Here is a 17,541-nt window from a genome sequence, read left to right as displayed (position 1 = left end):
TAACTTTGGGGTTTTTTTGTTCTTCTTTCTCTAATTGCTTTAGGTGTAAGGATAGGTTGTTTGAGATGTTTCTTATTTCTCAAGGTAGGATTGTATTGCCATAAACTTCCCTCTTAGAACTGCTTTTGCTCCATCCCATGGGTTTTGGGTCACTGTGTTTTCATTGTCATTTGTTTCTAGGTATTTTTTGATTACCTCTTTGATTTCTTCAGTGATCTCTTGGTTATTAAGTACTGTATTGTTTACCCTCCATGTATTTGTATTTTTTACAGATTTTTTTTCCTGTAATTGATACCTAGTCTCATAGCGTTGTGGTCGGAAAAGATACTTGATACGATTTCAGTTTTTCTTAAATTTACCAAGGCTTGATTTGTGATCTAAGATATGATCAATCCTGGAGAATGTTCCATGAGCACTTGAGAAGAATGTGTATTCTGTTGTTTTTGGATGGAATGTCCTATAAATATCAATTAAGTCCATCTTGTTTAATGTATCATTTAAAGCTTGTGTCTCCTTATTTTTTTTCATTTTGGATGATCTGCCCATTGGTGAAAGTGGGGTGTTAAAGTCCCCTACTCTGATTGAGTTACTGTCGATTTCCCCTTTCATGGCTGTTAGTATTTGCCTTACGTAGTGAGGTGCTCCAGTGTTGGGTGCATAAATATTTACAGTTGTTATATCTTCTTCTTAGATTGATCCCTTGATCATTATGTAGTGTCCTTCTCTGTCTCTTGTAATAGTCTTTGTTTTAAAGTCTATTTTGTCTGATATGAGTGTTGCTACTCCAGCTTTGTTTTCATTTCCATTTGCATGGAATATCTTTTCCCATCCCCTCACTTTCAGTCTGTAAGTGTCCCTAGGTCTGAAGTTGGTCTCTTGTAGACAGCGTATATACAGGTCTTGTTTTTGTATCCATTCAGCCAGTCTTTGTCTTTTGGTGGGAGCATTTGATCCATTTACATTGAAGGTAATTATTGATATGTATGTTCCTATTACCATTTTCTTAATTGTTTTGGGTTTATTATTGTAGGTCTTTTCCTTCTCTTGTGTTTCCTGCCTAGGGAAGTTCCTTTAGCATTTGTTGTCAAGCTGGTCTGGTGGTGCTGAATTCTCTTAGCTTTTGCTTGTCTGTAAAGGTTTTAAGTTCTTCATCAAATCTGAATGAGATCCTTGCTGGGTAGAGTAATCTTGGTTGTAGGTTTTTCTCCTTCATCACTTTAAATATGTCCTGCCACTCCTTCTGGCTTGCAGAGTTTCTGCTGAAAGATCAGCTGTTAACCTTATGGGGATTCCCTTATGTGTTATTTGTTGTTTTTTCCCTTGCTGATTTTAATATTTGTATTAAAATTTAATACAAATACAAATTTAATATTTAATTTAATACAAATTTAATATTTGTATTTGTTCTTTGTATTTAATTTTTGATAGTTTAATATGTTTTTTGGTGTGTTTCTCTTTGGATTTATCCTGTATGGGACCCTCTGTGATTCCTGGACTTAATTAACTATTTCCTTTCCCATGTTAGGGAAGTTTTCAACGATAATCTCTTCAAATATTTTCTCAGTCCCTTTCTTTTTCTCTTCTTCTTTTGGGACCCGTATAATTCGAATGTTGGTGCGTTTAATGTTTTCCCAGAGGTCTCTGAGACTGTCCTCAATTCTTTTCATTCTTTTGTCTTTATTCTGCTCTGTAGTAGTTATTTCCAATATTTTATCTTCCAGGTCACTTATCCGTTTCTCTGTGTCAGTTATTCTGCTATTGATCCCTTCTAGAGAATTTTAAATTTCATTTATTGTGTTGTTCATCACTGTTTGTTTGCTCTTTACTTCTTCTAGGTTCTTGTTAAACATTTCTTGTATTTTCTCCATTCTATCTCCAAGATTTTTGATCATCTTTACTATCATTATTCTGAATTCTTCTTCAGGTAGACTGCCTATTTCCTCTTCATTTGTTAGGTCTGGTGGGTTTTTGCCTTGCTCCTTCATGTGCTGTGTGTTTCTCTGTCTTCTCATTTTGCTTAACTTACTGTGTTTGGGGTCTCCTTTTCACAGGCTGCAGGTTCGTAGTTCCCACTGTTTTTGGTGTCTTCCCCCAGTGGGTAAGGTTAGTTCAATGGGTTGTGTGGGCTTCCTGGTGGAAGGGACTGGTGCCTGTGTTCTGGTTGATGAGGCTGGATCTTGTCTTTCTGGTGGGCAGGTCCACGTCTGGTGGTGTGTTTTGGGGTGTCTGTGGCCTTATGATTTTAGGTATCCTCTGTGCTAATGGGTGGGGTTGTGTTCCTGTCTTGCTAGTTGTTTGGCATAGGGTGTCCTGCACTGTAGCTTGCTGGTCCTTGAGTGGAGCTGGGTCTTGGCATTGAGATGGAGATCTCTGGCAGATTTTTGCCATTTGATATTACGTGGAGCTGGGAGGTCTCTTGTGGACCAGTGTCCTGAACTTGGCTCTCCCACCTCAGTGGCACAGCCCTGACACCTGCCTGGAGCACCAAGAGCCTGTCATCCACATGGCTCAGAATAAAAGGGAGAAAAGAAAGAAAGAAGAATATAAAATAAAGTAAAATAAAATTATTTAAATAAAAATAATAATTAAGGAAAAAATTTTAAGTAAAAAAAACAAAACAAAACAAAAAAATCAGACAGAACCCTAGGACAAATGGTAAAAGCAAAGCTATACAGACAAAATCACACACAGAAGCATACACATGCACACTCACAAAAAGAGAAAAAGGGAAAAAAAAAATATATATATATATATATATCATTGCTCCCGAAGCCCACCCCCTCTATTTGGGATGATTCGTTGTCTATTCAGGTATTCCAAGGATGCAGGGTACATCACGTTTATTGTGGAGATTTAATCCGCTTCTCCTGAGGCTGCTGGGAGAGATTTCCCTTTCTCTTCTTTGTTTGCACAGCTCCCGGGTTTCACCTTTGGTTTCGGACCCCCCTCTGCGTGGAGGTCGCCTGAGGGCGTTTGTTCTTCTCTCAGACAGGACGGGGTTAAAGGAGCAGCTGATCCGGGGGCTCTGGCTCACTCAGGCCGGGGGGAGGGAGGGGTATGTATGTGGGGCGAGCCTGCGGCAGCAGAGGCTGCCATGACATTGCACCAGCCAGCCTAAGGCACTCCGTGCGTTCTCCTGGGGAAGTTGTCCCTGGATCACGGGACCCTGGCAGTGGCGGGCTGCACAGGCTCCCCGGATGGGGGGTGTGGAGAGTGACCTGTGCTCGCACACAGGCTTCTTGCTGGCGGCAGCAGCAGCCTTAGCGTCTCATGCCCGTCTCTGGGGTCCGCGCTGATAGTCGCGACTCGAGCCCGTCTCTGGAGCTCCTTTAAGCAGCACTTTTAATCCCCTCTTCTCGCGCATCAGGAAACAAAGAGGGAAGAAAAAGTCTCTTGCCTTGTCGGCAGCTCCATACGTTTTCCCGGACTCCCTCCCGGCTAGCCGTGGTGCACCAACCCCTTGCAGGCTGTGTTCACGCCGCCAACCCGAGTCCTCTCCTGGCGCCCTGACCGAAGCCCGAGCCTTAGCTCCCAGCCCCGCCCGCCCTGGCGGGTGAGCAGACAAGCCTCTCGGGCTGGTGAGTGCCGGTCGGCACCGATCCTCTGTGCGGGAATCTCTCCGCTTTGCCCTCCGCACCCCTGTGGCTGCGCTCTCCTCCGCGGCTCCGAAGCTTCCCCAATCCGCCACCCGCAGTCTCCGCCCGCGAAGGGGCTTCCTAGTGTGTGGAAACCTTTTCTCCTTCACAGCTCCCTCCCACTGTTGCAGGTCCCGTCCGTATTCTTTTGTCTTTGTTTATTCTTTTTTCTTTTGCCCTACCCAGGTACGTGGGGGGGTTTCTTGCCTTTTGGGAGGCCTGAGGTCTTCTGCCAGCATTCAGTAGGTGTTCTGTAGGAGTTGTCCCACGTGTAGATGTATTTCTGATGTATCTATGGGGAGGAAGGTGATCTCCGCGTCTTACTCTTCCGCCATCTTGAAGCTCCTCCCTGGACTGGCTCTCATAAAAGGCTGTTATCTGTCTCTACCGTTCAGCTGATACTGCTGCTTTCGTGAAGCTGTTGCATGTAGCGTGATGTTTGGTTTTGACTCCCTCATGTAGAAAATGTAAATATTGTTTATGTAATTAAAAGCATGGTATCATAAGTATATGCTATCAAGGTACAGACTGTCACATAAGTGGAAAATTAATCCTGGAAATATGAGTAAAACCAGATAGTTAAATGTATCGTTCTTCCAAACAGCATGTTAATCAGGGTCTTGTCTAGTAGTGGCAGCCGAGAACTGCTCTGAGAATGGCCTCACAGAGGTGCTTAATTCTAGATTTAAAATCAGGCATTGGTGCTTACTGCTGCTTTGCTTCTTTTTTTTTTTTTTTTTTTTTGAGAGCTTCGCTGCATGGTACTTTTGAAGACACAGCAAGAAAATTGCACAAGAACCATGTTTTCTCTGCTCAACTTTGTTTTGGTTCATCTAGTGTGAGTTATTGCCAGGCTCCCCCGTGCCACTGGGAAATGCAGCCGTGGCGTTGAGTGACTGGCCTGGAGCAGTGGCCTGGAGGACGCTCCACAGAGACCACCAGGGGCTTCTCAGAGGCCTGACACCCACAGCTGTAGTTGGCTGTGTTTTCCTTAGGGGGAGCAATTCAGGTATTTTCCTTGACAATATTAGGGAAAGAAAAGACAGGGAAGCTATTATCAGTGGATAGTAATTATGTAAAATAATGCCATAGCTTGCTAAACATTCTGTTTGCTTTGTGTACCCATTTTAATTTTGGAAGTATATATATACTGAATGAACATTATTATGTTGGGTTAATAGTTATTGAGGATATGCCCATGTATTCCACTCAAGTTTTGCATTTTACTGTAGCAATCTTTTTTTATTAACCAGTTCATTATGTAGAAATGAAAGTTTCTTACAAAACTTCTACTTGGCTTCTGGGCAGCAATGCTAAAAAAAAAAACTTTCAGAAGGATCGTTTCATTTTCCTTTTTAATTCCAGTCCATCACGGATGGATACTTTTGTAAATGTCGGAGGAGGGAGGCATTGTGGCATTTTACCTCTAAAGGAAGGTGAGACTGGCCAGGACCTTGGAACAGATTCTTACCTCCTCCAGGACCAGTAACAAACTGGTCTGCCACCATTTGTAACATGGACTGCCTGTCACCAACCCTCAAACTACAATGTAAGGAGTGAGGGACTGGGTGATATTTCCAGATTTTGTCCAGATAGTAACCACTGTAAAGGGGAAAATCTGTTTCAGTACTTTCAATACTTCTGGCCACCAAATGTGCAGGGGTTTTCCCACACCAACCACTTCTCCAATTCTCTGCAGACACCAGCGGGATGTCCTGCAGTTCAGTCCAATTCTGACACTGTCTGCCTGGAGTTAGCATCACATCCCACAAGTTAAGGGCTCAGTCCCACAAGGCTGCCCCCACCGCCCCCACCGCCCTTCGATGCCATTTACAGTTCCCAGGTTGTTAGTTTTGCTTTTGACTGCTGGGCTATAAATATGAGGTTCCCAAAGCCCCCTCCTTGGGTTTGATAATTGGCTACAGTGGCTCACAGAACTCAGGAAAACAGTTTACTTATTAGATTATTGGTTTATTGTAAAAGGGTACAATTCAGGAACAGCCAGATGGAGAGGATGCGTGGGATGAGGTGTGTGGGAAGTGGTGCAGAGCTTCTGTGCCCTCTCTGGGTACCACACCCTCCCAGCACCTCCAGGTGTTCAGCAGCCTGGAAGCTCTCTGAAACTCACCTGTTAGCATTTTTATGAAGTTTTCATTATGTAGGCGTGAGTGATTAAATCATTGGCCTTTGGTTATTGGTTCAGCCTCCAATCCCTCTCCCCGCCTCTGAGGTTAGGGTGTTTAGAGTTCAGGCTCAACCTGAATGACATTAAATTTTTTATTAAGAAAAATAATTTTAGCATACAAAATTTTTATTAGAAGTGTATTTGTAGTTATTAGTGTCGTAGTAGAATAAACCTGATATTAGGAGAGATTGGTAACTCACTGATTGGCTGATTGGGTCCTTTAACCAGAGCTCACTGAATACAAATTATTTGCAAGCCATTTGATGCACACCAAGAGGGCTTCAGTCAGTTTCAAATAGACTGTCATCACTGTGTGTCCCTGCCTAGTCAGTGGAGATGGTATGGCCTATGTCTTTTTTTTTTTTTGCGGTATGCGGGCCTCACTGTTGTGGCCTCTCCCGTTGCGGAGCACAGGCTCTGGACGCGCAGGCTCAGCGGCCATGGCTCACGGGCCCAGCCGCTCCGCGGCATGTGGGATCTTCCGGGACCGGGGCACGAACCCGACCATGTCCCCTGCATCAGCAGGCGGACTCTCAACCACTGCGCCACCAGGGAAGCCCTGGCCTATGTCTTTAAAACTTGAGTCTTGCTGGGTGGCAGAGAGATTGTATATCTGTGCAGGAAAAAAATGATGATTTTTAAAAATGCAATTTTATTATATTTATACATTCTTACAACCCTAGAACATTTTTGGGGGATCATCAGAGTTGTAAAATAATAAAATTAATTTATAAAACTTGAAGTGATTAGAAAACCTCCAGTGGGAATTCTAAGACTTTGCTCTTACTTTATTTCAGAAGTTTTTTGCTTCTATAATAAAGTTGATACATCTTTATTGCAGAAAAATATTTTTGTAATTAAAAAATTTTTATTACTGCTCTTCATATATTTTTAAAACGCAGGTTTTTTAAATTGAGGTTTAGTTGATGTATAATATTATATAAATTTCAGGTGTACAACATAGTGATTCACAATTTTTAGAGGTTGTATTTCATTTATAGTTGTTATAAATAAAATATTGGCTATATTCCCTGTGTTGTAAAATATATCCTTGTAGCTTATTTATTTTATACATAGTAGTTTGTACCTCTTAATCCCTACCCCTCTCTTGCCCTTCCCCGCTTTCCCTCTCCCCACTGGTAACCACTCGTTTGTTCTCTATATCTGTGACTCTGTTTATTTTTAGTTATATTCACTAGTATGTTTATTTTTTAGATTCCACATATAAGTGATATCATACAGTATTTGTCTTTCTCTGTCTGACTTAACTTCACTCAGCATAATACCCTCCAAGTCCATCCATGTTGTTGCAAATGGCAACATTTCATTCTTTTTTATGGCCGAGTAGCAGTTCATTGTATACACAGCACCACATCTTCTTTATTGATCTGTCTGTTGATGGTCACTTAGGTTGCTTCCTTATCTTGGCAATTGTAAATAATGCCATAAGCATTGGGGTGCATGAATCTTTCCGAATTAGTGTTTTTGTTTTTTTTTTCAGACATATACCCAGGAGTGGCATTGCTGGGTTATAAGGTAGTACTATTTTTAGTTTTTTGAGAAACCTCCATACTGTTTTCCACAGTGACTGCACCAGTTTAATTCCCACCAACAGTGTTGGAGGGTTCCCTTTTCTCCACACCTTTGCCAGCATTTTTTAATTGTGTTCTTTTTGATGATAGCAGAAAATGTTTTTGACAAAGACTAACTTTGTTTTTGACAAAATCTTTTGACAAAGACTGTCTCGCTGTTCATTTCAGTGGACTACAGTAGTGAAGCTTTCAAACTGTAAATGTTCTTCGTGGCCTATAGGGCATATCTTACTTGGGTAATGCAGTTCTGTGCTTTGGTACTCAGCTGAAAATTCAAGGTGTTATTTTGGGAAAGGGCCCAAAACTGTTTGCTCCTTTGGGTTCTGTTTCTAATGCTGACCCCTGACCTTTTTTTTTTAACATCTTTATTGGAGTATAATCGCTTTACAATGTTGTGTTAGTTTCTGCTGTATAACAAAGTGAATCAGCTGTATGCATATATATATATATATATATATATCCCCATATCCCCTCCTTCTTGCGTCTCCCTCCCACCCTCACTATCCCACCCCTCTAGGAGGTTACAAAGCACCAAGCTTATCTCCCTGTGCTATGCGGCTGCTTCTCACTAGCTGTCTGTCTTACATTTAGTAGTGTATATATATCAGTGCTACTCTCTCACTTCGTCCCAGCTTCCCCTTCCCCTTCCCCCTCCCCGTGTCCTCAAGTCCATTTTCTACATCTGTGTCTTTATTCCTGCCCTGATCTTTTTTAATGCCAGCTTTCCAAGTCCTGAAATAGTACTTCTAGATTCTTCAGCTTCAGACTGGGAAAATAAACGACAAATTTAAAAATACTAGGTCATTTTAAAATAAAGGTTACCTTTAAAATTAAATCATTATCCCTGTGGTCACTTTGTCAGCTGTCGTGGGTGTAGCAGTGCATGGGGCCAGATGTCAAGTGAGATCAGCCCGATGATGTATGCTGAAGTGTTGGCCATTATGCACCTGCTCTTGGCTCTTTGCTAAAACAAAATTAATATCCTAGTTTAGTTCTTATAAGGGTGTTCAACTTCATATGTGTTTATCTAATTATTTCCAAGGTTTGTTTTTTCTCTCTATTCTTTTCCTTCCTTTATCATACGTGTTTTCTTAAAAACCTTTTTTTTTTTCCCTTAAGGGAAAAAAACCCCTGTTTTAGAAGTGCTGTCATAGCCAGAAATCACTGTGTCATTGACAACATAGTGAGCGTTTTTTCCGTCACGAGTTTACTATTATACATCCCTTTAAGATATGCCATCCCTGAAGGAAATAGAATGCAAGGCACCTTTCTGGGACTGGGGTCTCCTCCCGGTCCTGGGCTGCCGCTCTGTTGCTCCCAGGTGGTCCTCATTACTGCCGACCCCTTCAGTCATTCCTGTCTTCCCAGCAAGGACACTCGAGACTCAGAATATTTTGTATTCACTTTTATGCTGGTGTATTCTTTTTTCCTTTAAAACTCATTTCTGAACATCAAAACAATTTGAACATCTTGAACTTTTTTTAAAAAATAAATTTATTTATTTATTATTGGCTGTGTTGGGTCTTCGTTTCTGTGGGAGGGATTTCTCTAGTTGGTGGCGAGTGGGGGCCACTCTTCATCGCGGTGCGCGGGCCTCTCACTGTCGCGGCCTCTCTTGTTGCGAAGCACAGGCTCCAGACGCGCAGGCACAGTAGTTGTGGTTCATGGGCCCAGTTGCTCCGCGGCATGTGGGATCTTCCCAGACCAGGGCTTGAACCCGTGTCCCCTGCATTGGCAGGCAGATTCTCAACCACTGCGCCACCAGGGAAGCCCCTTGAACTTTTTTTTAAAGAGTATAACACCATCCATATATCCGTTGGCAACGTTCCAACAATGGTCGACATTCAGCTGTCCTTGTTTGAAGAGCGTATTTTAAACATCATGTTTCTCTTCATTTTTATGAACATAAGTTTTCTCTGTTGCCAAAAGAAAGTGCTCTTGTTCTTCAGCTCCCAGTAACTTTTTCCTAGATAAAATTAGTTGGAGCTATGTTAACATTTTGCATTCGTTATCCAGGAGGGCTGTTTGTTGTAGCACCAACAATAGCATGTAACATTTATTGAACAATAACTATGTGCCAGTGGTGTGTAGCATTATCCTGGCCACTGAGTGTGGTCCTGAAGGGGTGCTTTTCTAGCCTCATTTTTTATTTATTTATTTTTATTTATTTTTTGTATTTTGGCCACGCTGCATGGCATGCAGGATGGTTCCCCAACCAGGAATCGAACCCGGACCTCCACAGTGAAAGCACCAAACCCTAACCACTAGGCAACCAGGGAACTCCCCTTCTTTCCCCATTTTATAAACACAGAAACTGAGGCTCAGAGGGGTTACATAAATGTGCCCCAAGTCAACATGGCTAGCTGATGGCAGAGCTAGAGTTGTTTGGCTCCAAATCCTTAAATCATCACCACTATCCTGTCTTACTTCTTGCAGAAATTCCAGCCAAATGTAGTTATGGTAGAAAGATGTAGTCCAAAATATACACCCCGCCTTGCCAAAATTAAGCCACAAGTCTTTCCACTCCAGTATCAATTTAGTTCAGTTTTTCTTTTTGAGTTTTATTGAAAATGAGAGCAAGTTAAATGGAGTGGTAAATTTTTAAAAGAAGCAGTTCACACTGAAGGAATATTGGGATGATTGGGTTTTTTAATTGCAGATGCATTTGGAATTTTTAAACTCAACAACATATAAAATATGAAGATAATTGAAGCCATTCGTTCCTTCATTCATCTCATCAGGGCGGCTCCAAGGTCTGCAACGGAAGGACCATAAGAAGTCATTCCACACCACGCAGCGGTGGTTCCATCCTTGCAGATGTAGAGGGGAGGTCAGGTGGTGGGCACGTCAGTCAACACATTTTACAGAATCTTCCTTCAAATCATCTGTTTGCTCTCTCCTTTCCATCCTACTTTTTCTCTTGCCTTTGCCTCTGTGCCAACTTACACACCACACAGGCTGCGGTCGTTGCCAAGTAGAGGGTCACCAGTACATCTCACTGCTGACTCTGTAGATGGTGGCCTCGATCACACGCTCTTAAAACACATCTGGCCATGTTACACTCATTGCACAAACCATCCATAACAATTGCTTCTGGGAGAAGTCAAAGTCTGAGTGGCACGCAGTGCCCTCTGTACTTTGGTTGCTGTCTATTATTTCTACTTGATTGTTCTCAATCCCCTCTGTGTACCTGCTGCTCCCTGAGCATACCCTGTACTCTCCAACTTTGTTTCTGCTCTCCTCTGCCTGACGTTTGCTCCTAGCACATCTACATACACATTTTTGTGGCTTTATTCATAGCCCTCTCCAGGGGTGCTCAATTTTCTGCTCCCCCAGGGAAGGTGGTAGTTTGCCACCTTCTTCTGACTCTACACTGCCATGGAGCAGCCATTCCTCTCTTGCATGTAAGAGCCATTCCTCCTTTGAGATTCTCCTACACATTCCTGAAGGACCTCAACACAGAGCTAAGTGATGCCATTAACCACGTGGATGACCCATGTGGACACATGAGCCACATCATTGAACATTCACACAGATTGCTATCCAGGACCCTAGCCTAGGCTCAAAGAGCTTTCACTAAAATCTTCTAGACTCAAAGGAGGCAATATACTGTAGCTGTTATGAGTGGGGGGAGGGAGGGGAGGGGGCTCTACAGCCAGAGACAACCTGGGCTTGAATCTTAGCACTGCTGCCAATTTAACTGTGTGACTTTGAGTAAATCATGCCATCTCTGTACCTTACACCCAGTATTTTTCATCTAAAAAAAAATAATAAAAGGAACTTAATAGGGTTATCAAATATGTTAAATGAGTAAAATCAGGTGGAACAGAAAAATATAGTTAGAGCTCCATAAGTGTTAGTTATTAATTAAAGTGATGATTGTCCATTCCATTTCACAGACACACTGCTATGACCAGCTTAGAGTCTACCGTTCTGAAATATTACACCTCAATCATTGACTGCAACATCTTCTCTTGCTGCCGCTACACCATCTTCGCTCTTTCACTTTATCCAGACCACGAGTTTCTTGCTTTCCCCCAGTATGTCATCCTCCTCCTGACTTGACTTCCTTCTCGATCCAGCCTGTGCTCTATTGCATCTTCCCCTTGGACCGTCTCAGCCTCCGTCCAACCACAGGGATTTGAGTTCTTGGAAAGCACCACCGTCAGAAAAATTCATAGGTAGAAAAATCAAAGTCTTCTAGAAAATAGGAGGTTAGGAGGAAAACAATATTAAACATACCTTAAACCCAGTAGATTCCAGAGGACATACTCTTCCAAGCAAACCAGATATATTGGTGTTAAAAGTCTGCTCTGGTTGGTAACATTTCCCCTTAAATGAATCAGCTTCCTATTTAAAAAGGATAACCAACGAAGACCTACTGTATAGCCCAGGGAACTCTGCTAAGTGTTATGGGGCAGCCTGGATGGGAGGGGAGTCTGGGGGAGAATGGATACATGTATATGTATGGCTGAGTCGCTTTGCTGTGCACCTGAAAAATCATAACATTGTTTATCGGCTATACTCCAATATAAAATAAAAAGTTAAAAAAAATGAATCAGCTTCATCAGTGTTCAGAAAATTTTGCTGTAGCTTCATATAAGCTTTATAACCTGCTGACTCTAATACCTCTTTTTAAAGGTTTTAAAACCAGGCTTTGTCATGGAATTTAATGCTTTTGGCATTTGCATTCTTCTTGTGGTTGGTTTCAGAGGCTCTTCAAAATATGTAATCCCATCTGCTTTTTATAACTCATAGAAGTGCTTGTTACATGTTTTAAATATATGAATATGTTCATTTGTTGGTATACAAGTATATAAACGTATCTTCAAACTAAAGTTAATCAACTGTCATTGAAGATGAACCTTTATACCCACCTATCCAACCAAATCCCAACCCTGTATCATCCTGTGTCCCACTGTCTCTTTCTGTGGACAAACTACTGAGCTGGGTGACAGAACAGTCCTATGATGCTCTGGTCCTCAAGCGAGCTGTGTACTCCTATGCTTTTTGCACACACGGTTCTCCCCATTGGGTTGCCATTTCTTCACCCTGTTAGCTGGGTGCCTCTATTCAGCCTTCTAGATTTCCCTCTCTGAGAAACTTCTCTTCTTTCCCAGTTCATATTTCCCTCTTTGGGGCGTCTCTGCACATCACAGAACGTGTATAAGTTCCATTTATTGTTGTCTGAAAGGAAGCATGTCTAATTTATTTTTGTACTTCAACAAAGTAGCACACAGTATGTGTTTAAATATTTGTTGACTGAATATAGCTCTTTGTTTCTACCTGTGCTTTGACACTCATCACAGTCCCCTTGATGTTAGTTATTCACGTATGTATCTGTCTCTGTTACAAGGTGTTAAGCTTCTTGAGGTCAGAGATCATGCCTCATTCCTCTAATATCCCTCAGAGGACCTATGATGTGCAGTGTAGGAATTGGTACTCATTAAACGCTTGCTGGTTAACAGGATTACTTGGACTCTGTTGTGCCCCAATGTTTAGCTCTCCAAGTGGGAAGTGAAAATCAAGGGCTTTATAAAGTATATGTCCTTAGAGTAATCTCCACGAGTCAAATGTCATTTAGCTCTATATCTTTCTGATATAGGTTGTGGCAGTTTCCAACCATCAATCAATGACATCATTAGCACATGGAAGAGAACTTTCTGTTTCAGAAGAAGTCACTGATCATTCATGTCTCTTGAAGCACTGACTGGGGTTAGGGCTTGCGGACATCAGGGTCTTTGGCCATCTAACTTGTAAGTAGCTCACTGTAGCCAATAGGCTGTAAATAATGGCCAAAAGGCTCCTTGTCCCAGAAATCTTTCAGTGTGAGGTGTGAGGAAAGAACGACAGCTATATAGGATTGCTGTCATTGTAATATGCTATTTATACTGCCTTATTTATTTCACTCTCTTGTTAAGCTTTTCAGGTTTGTACTATCTACTAAATTAAGTACTGACGGTTCATTTCAAGACCTGGCCCAATATAGATCCAGCTTATCTTTACAGCCCCATTTCCGTGTGTGTGTGTCTCCTCTCCTCTCATCAGACTGAACCTGCATTTCTGAACCTAGTTGACCTACGAAGGTTTTGAGGGCTTGACCCTCGTTGGCATCCCTTTGAACTTCTCTGTATGAATGCTGACCTAGAGAAATAATTATTTTAAAACAAGACCTTGGAAACAGTCTACATTTTCTGACAATCCTTGACATCTTCTCTACTATTAAATGCAAGCAATCTTGCCCCCGTGGGAATTCCCAGGTTTGATCCCTGGTTGAGGAACTAAGATCCTACAAGCCACGTGGCATGGCCAAAAAAAAAAAAAAATCTTGCCCCCAAATTTTGGAATTGTGGGATTGAGGTGGTGGTGGAAGAAAATCCTCAAATCTAGATTATGTTTAACCCATTAATGTAAAAAATTACTTCTGAGTTCTTATAATGATTTCAGTTCTACATAAATATGTGGCATTGGGGACTGAGATCATGCAAGTAGCATGTGGCATAGCCTCTGCTTTCAAGGGGTTTAGGCCTTAAGGATACACTAGATTCCAATTCAGACAGAATCACTGAAGGCTGCAGGACTTTATGTGTGCTCGTGAGTGTTAAGCTGTTTTGTTGACCATAGGAATCCTGGCGTGTCAGAGGTAGTGAAGGCCAAGGAGCTCTCAAACAATGGATGGGAATTGAGAGAGTGGAGCCTTGAGCTGGATGTTGGAGAGGAGAAAATTCTAGCGGGCAGAAGGGGGTGAAAGGCATGGAAACCACATGAGTTGTGTGAGAAATGCACACAGTGTGGGTGACCTTGAGGAGGTCCATCAACTTGCTTGTCCTGGGAGAGGAAGGAACCTTTGGTGTTTTGCAAAGGGATGTTCTTTGTAGTTCATTGGATGTTTGTTAGCCAGGAATATCGCCTCCTTCTCTAAGTGAGCCACGCAGGTATCAGCAATAGGCTGGACCTAACAGAGTTAGATGAAACTCTTTGTTGATAAGACTTTATTGATATAATCAACAAAGGCCGTAACTTAAAAAAAATGTATTTAATATTGATTATGTTTCTGATGGATTTTTATATTATTTATTTTCTTTCATAGATACATGTGTGAGAATTTTTATCTTTACATTGCAATATCACATTAGTTGTTTTTTCCCAAAGGATAGCATGCCATATTTGGTTGTAGTATCGGTATTACTCATGTTGGAAAAATTTTTCTTCACAGGCCCCCCAAAATGATCTATAGCCTCTGGGGATTGGGGCAGTAAACTATGGTTCTGAATTAGAATAACTTAGTTGCTTATCACCTAATTCAAACCTCAAGAAATGTTTGTTTACCAATTAATGAAGTACAGTTGTGATCAACTAAATGACCTCCTTTTCCTTCCGTAGCCAGGATCCTTGTTCTCAACTAAACGATGAGTAATTTGGGTAGTGGCAGTTTCACTTAGTGGCTCGCCTTTTTCCCATGCATCCCAGTCTCCCTTTATTCTTAACAAACCATCCTTAGAAACACAAAAGAAGGTAGTAGAAGTACATTGGCATTCCCATATTATGTGCTATCTTTCTAAGAAAGAGGGATACACTTACAAAGTACTTAAAATGTTGAAATAGGAGTGGTTTCCTGATAGGAATAAAGAAAACTGTATTGAAACGTCAATAAGGAAAGGATAGGTCTATTATTGGACAGCGAAGGAGGTCAGTGTACTACTGGCTACAAACCAGCACTTGTTCTGTGCCGCTGGTGACGGTTATTGTACAGTCCTGAAGCACATGAGAACCCTGGAGAAATCCCTGGGATTTCTGTTAGCATGTACCCCCGTTAGATTACTTGGTTCATTGCAGCCTAAATGCGAAGCATATATTTTATTAATTTGGCCCATGCTGTTTCATATGGTTGCCTTATCGCAAGCCAAGCCAAGTGGCTTTTCTTTACCCTGTTAAATAAAGCCATGATTTAAATGGCTTTTAAAAAATCAAGCAAGCAAAATAAGAGAAGGCGTGAGGTTTTCATCATCGTTCTACCTGCTCAGAACAGATGCCTTCTAGAGCAGTTGTTCCACTTAAGGACATTTTCTTGGCAGAAACCTCAAGTTTTATGCACAGAGCAAAGACCCATGGCTTTCTTAGAATTAAAAACACTCGTACCATTTTATAACAACATCTATAAATGTTTATCTTGTTATAAAGGACAGATGCACAGAATGTTGAGACTTGCTTAATAGCAGCCAGAGATACCAGTTTTTCTAGGAAGTTTCTCTCTAAAACCTGAAGACAAAAATCACATTCCTGTTGTGCCTTCCTGGGGTCACAACATAAGGACTCATTTACTTTTTAGCTAATTTATGGAATTTCAAGAAGATAATTTTTTATCTTCATCATTATAAGAAATGTCATGATTTTCTTTCCCTAGATTTAAAGGTTAGAGTTACCTACCTGATTGTGGAATCCATGGAGTTTCTTTCCTTGATTCTGAGCTCTGGGTTTTGTGTGGGACCCTCAAAGTTCTGTGGGGAGTGTTAGACACAATGATGGAGAAAGAGCACCATGCTGTTTTTGCCTGTACCTTTTGGTTTCCATGCCCTCTGCCCTGGAAAATCCATTTCTTATTCTCATGATTCTGTTCCCTGTGAAGAAGGATTAAAGCCACTGGAAAAATTCCCCCATTTCTATTCAACAATAATTTTGCAGTTTCTGAATTGATGATACTGGAGGTTGATTAAGAATAAACCACATCAAGAAGGCCAAGACCCTGTGATAGGATTACACACCATAAAAATCATAGTTCAGCTCAATTTTGTATATGATCAAAACATTTACAAAGCAAGTAAGCCTAACGGTTTGTTACTTTGAAAACTATTTCCTTTTCCGAGTTTTTTCTGGATGCAGTTTCAGTCATTTTTGAATGCAAAAAATGAATGATAGGGCTTCCCTGGTGGCGCAGTGGTTGAGAGTCCGCCTGCCACTGCAGGGGACACGGGTTTGTGCCCCGGTCCGGGAGGATCCCACATGCCGCGGAGTGTCTGGGCCCGTGAGCCATGGCCGCTGAGCCTGCGCGTCCGGAGCCTGTGCTCCGCAGCGGGAGAGGCCACAGCAGTGAGAGGCCCGCGTACCACAAAAAAAAAAAAAAAAAGAATGATAAAGGATGCGTGTGTTGTTGGTGATAAGGAAGGATGTAACTTGCTTTTAAATTTTTATTCAGGGTTGAAATATGTGAAAATTGTCATCTAAACCATGGTTTTTAATTGGGAAAAAATCCCATATTTATTATTTTTCAAAGGAAATATACATATATATTAAGGCGAATTTAGCAAAAATTTAAATGTGAAAATTGATTTTAAAGTATTTGACCGCATGCAGTATGATTGCAGCATCTTTCTTTATTCTGATGCTCTTTTTGTTGGCTTTTTAAGAATCATTAAAAATACCTCTTAATGACTGGATACATTCTATTAAACCAGGAAAGAAACTGAGGCCCACACTATATTTTTGAACAAATATAAAAGTTTATCACCTCAGGCAGTGAAGTGAATATGGCTCCAGATCTTTGTGAAGTAGAATATCTTTCAGATCACGTAATCAAGATGCTGAGTTTCCCTTGTTTTTTTTCTCTTTCATTGCTTCCTTCTGACGTGTGGCTGCTGTGTTGACAACCCGCTCTACTTCTGCTGCTGAATGTTTTGTTTCCATCATTCAGGAAACCTCCCAAGGTAAGCACTGATACGGAATTTGGCATGCATGCTGGCCAGGTGCACCAAAATCCTGAATTGTATCCATCACAATAACCTGTGTGAAACACCTCTGCTTTTGAGAAGACAAATTGGCATTCTAGTGTAAAACTTAAACCTTGAGCAAACAATTAATGTTGGTAATGATATAAAATGCGAGTGGTCCTCTACATTTACAAAGCACTTTCATACATTATTTCATTCTGGGAATTAATGCTTGGGTCAGAACAAACCTGTTTGGTTACTGTTTCTATTTTATTGATGATGAAATGAGGCTCAGAGAGATGAAATAAAATGTCCCAATTCACAGATTGGGTAAGCAGAGAACTAGATAACATCACCACCTAGAAAATGGAGAAACAAAAACGGTAACATAATGATAGGTTAGTAACTATGGTTATTGACTGCAC

General features: G+C 41.4%; 1 protein-coding gene across 7 annotated transcripts in view; it reads left to right on the top strand.

The window, feature by feature from the left end:
* KIF13A (kinesin family member 13A) overlaps positions 1 to 17,541 on the top strand; it is a 217,604-nt gene that overhangs the window by 72,287 nt on the left and 127,776 nt on the right. For all 7 annotated transcript variants that reach the window (XM_027128456.1, XM_027128455.1, XM_027128452.1 and 4 more), the window contains exon 3: positions 17,101 to 17,113. In XM_027128456.1, the coding sequence (XP_026984257.1) occupies positions 17,101 to 17,113 (13 nt within the window). The remainder of the gene's footprint in view (positions 1 to 17,100; positions 17,114 to 17,541) is intronic.

The sequence above is a fragment of the Aethalodelphis obliquidens genome, unplaced genomic scaffold (assembly GCF_003676395.1).
Source record: "Aethalodelphis obliquidens isolate GAN/ISIS:26980383/991018 unplaced genomic scaffold, ASM367639v1 scaffold34, whole genome shotgun sequence".
Taxonomy (NCBI): Eukaryota; Metazoa; Chordata; class Mammalia; order Artiodactyla; family Delphinidae; genus Aethalodelphis; species Aethalodelphis obliquidens.
Note: the sequence above shows the minus strand (reverse complement) of the source record. Positions and strands in the feature narration are given on the sequence as shown.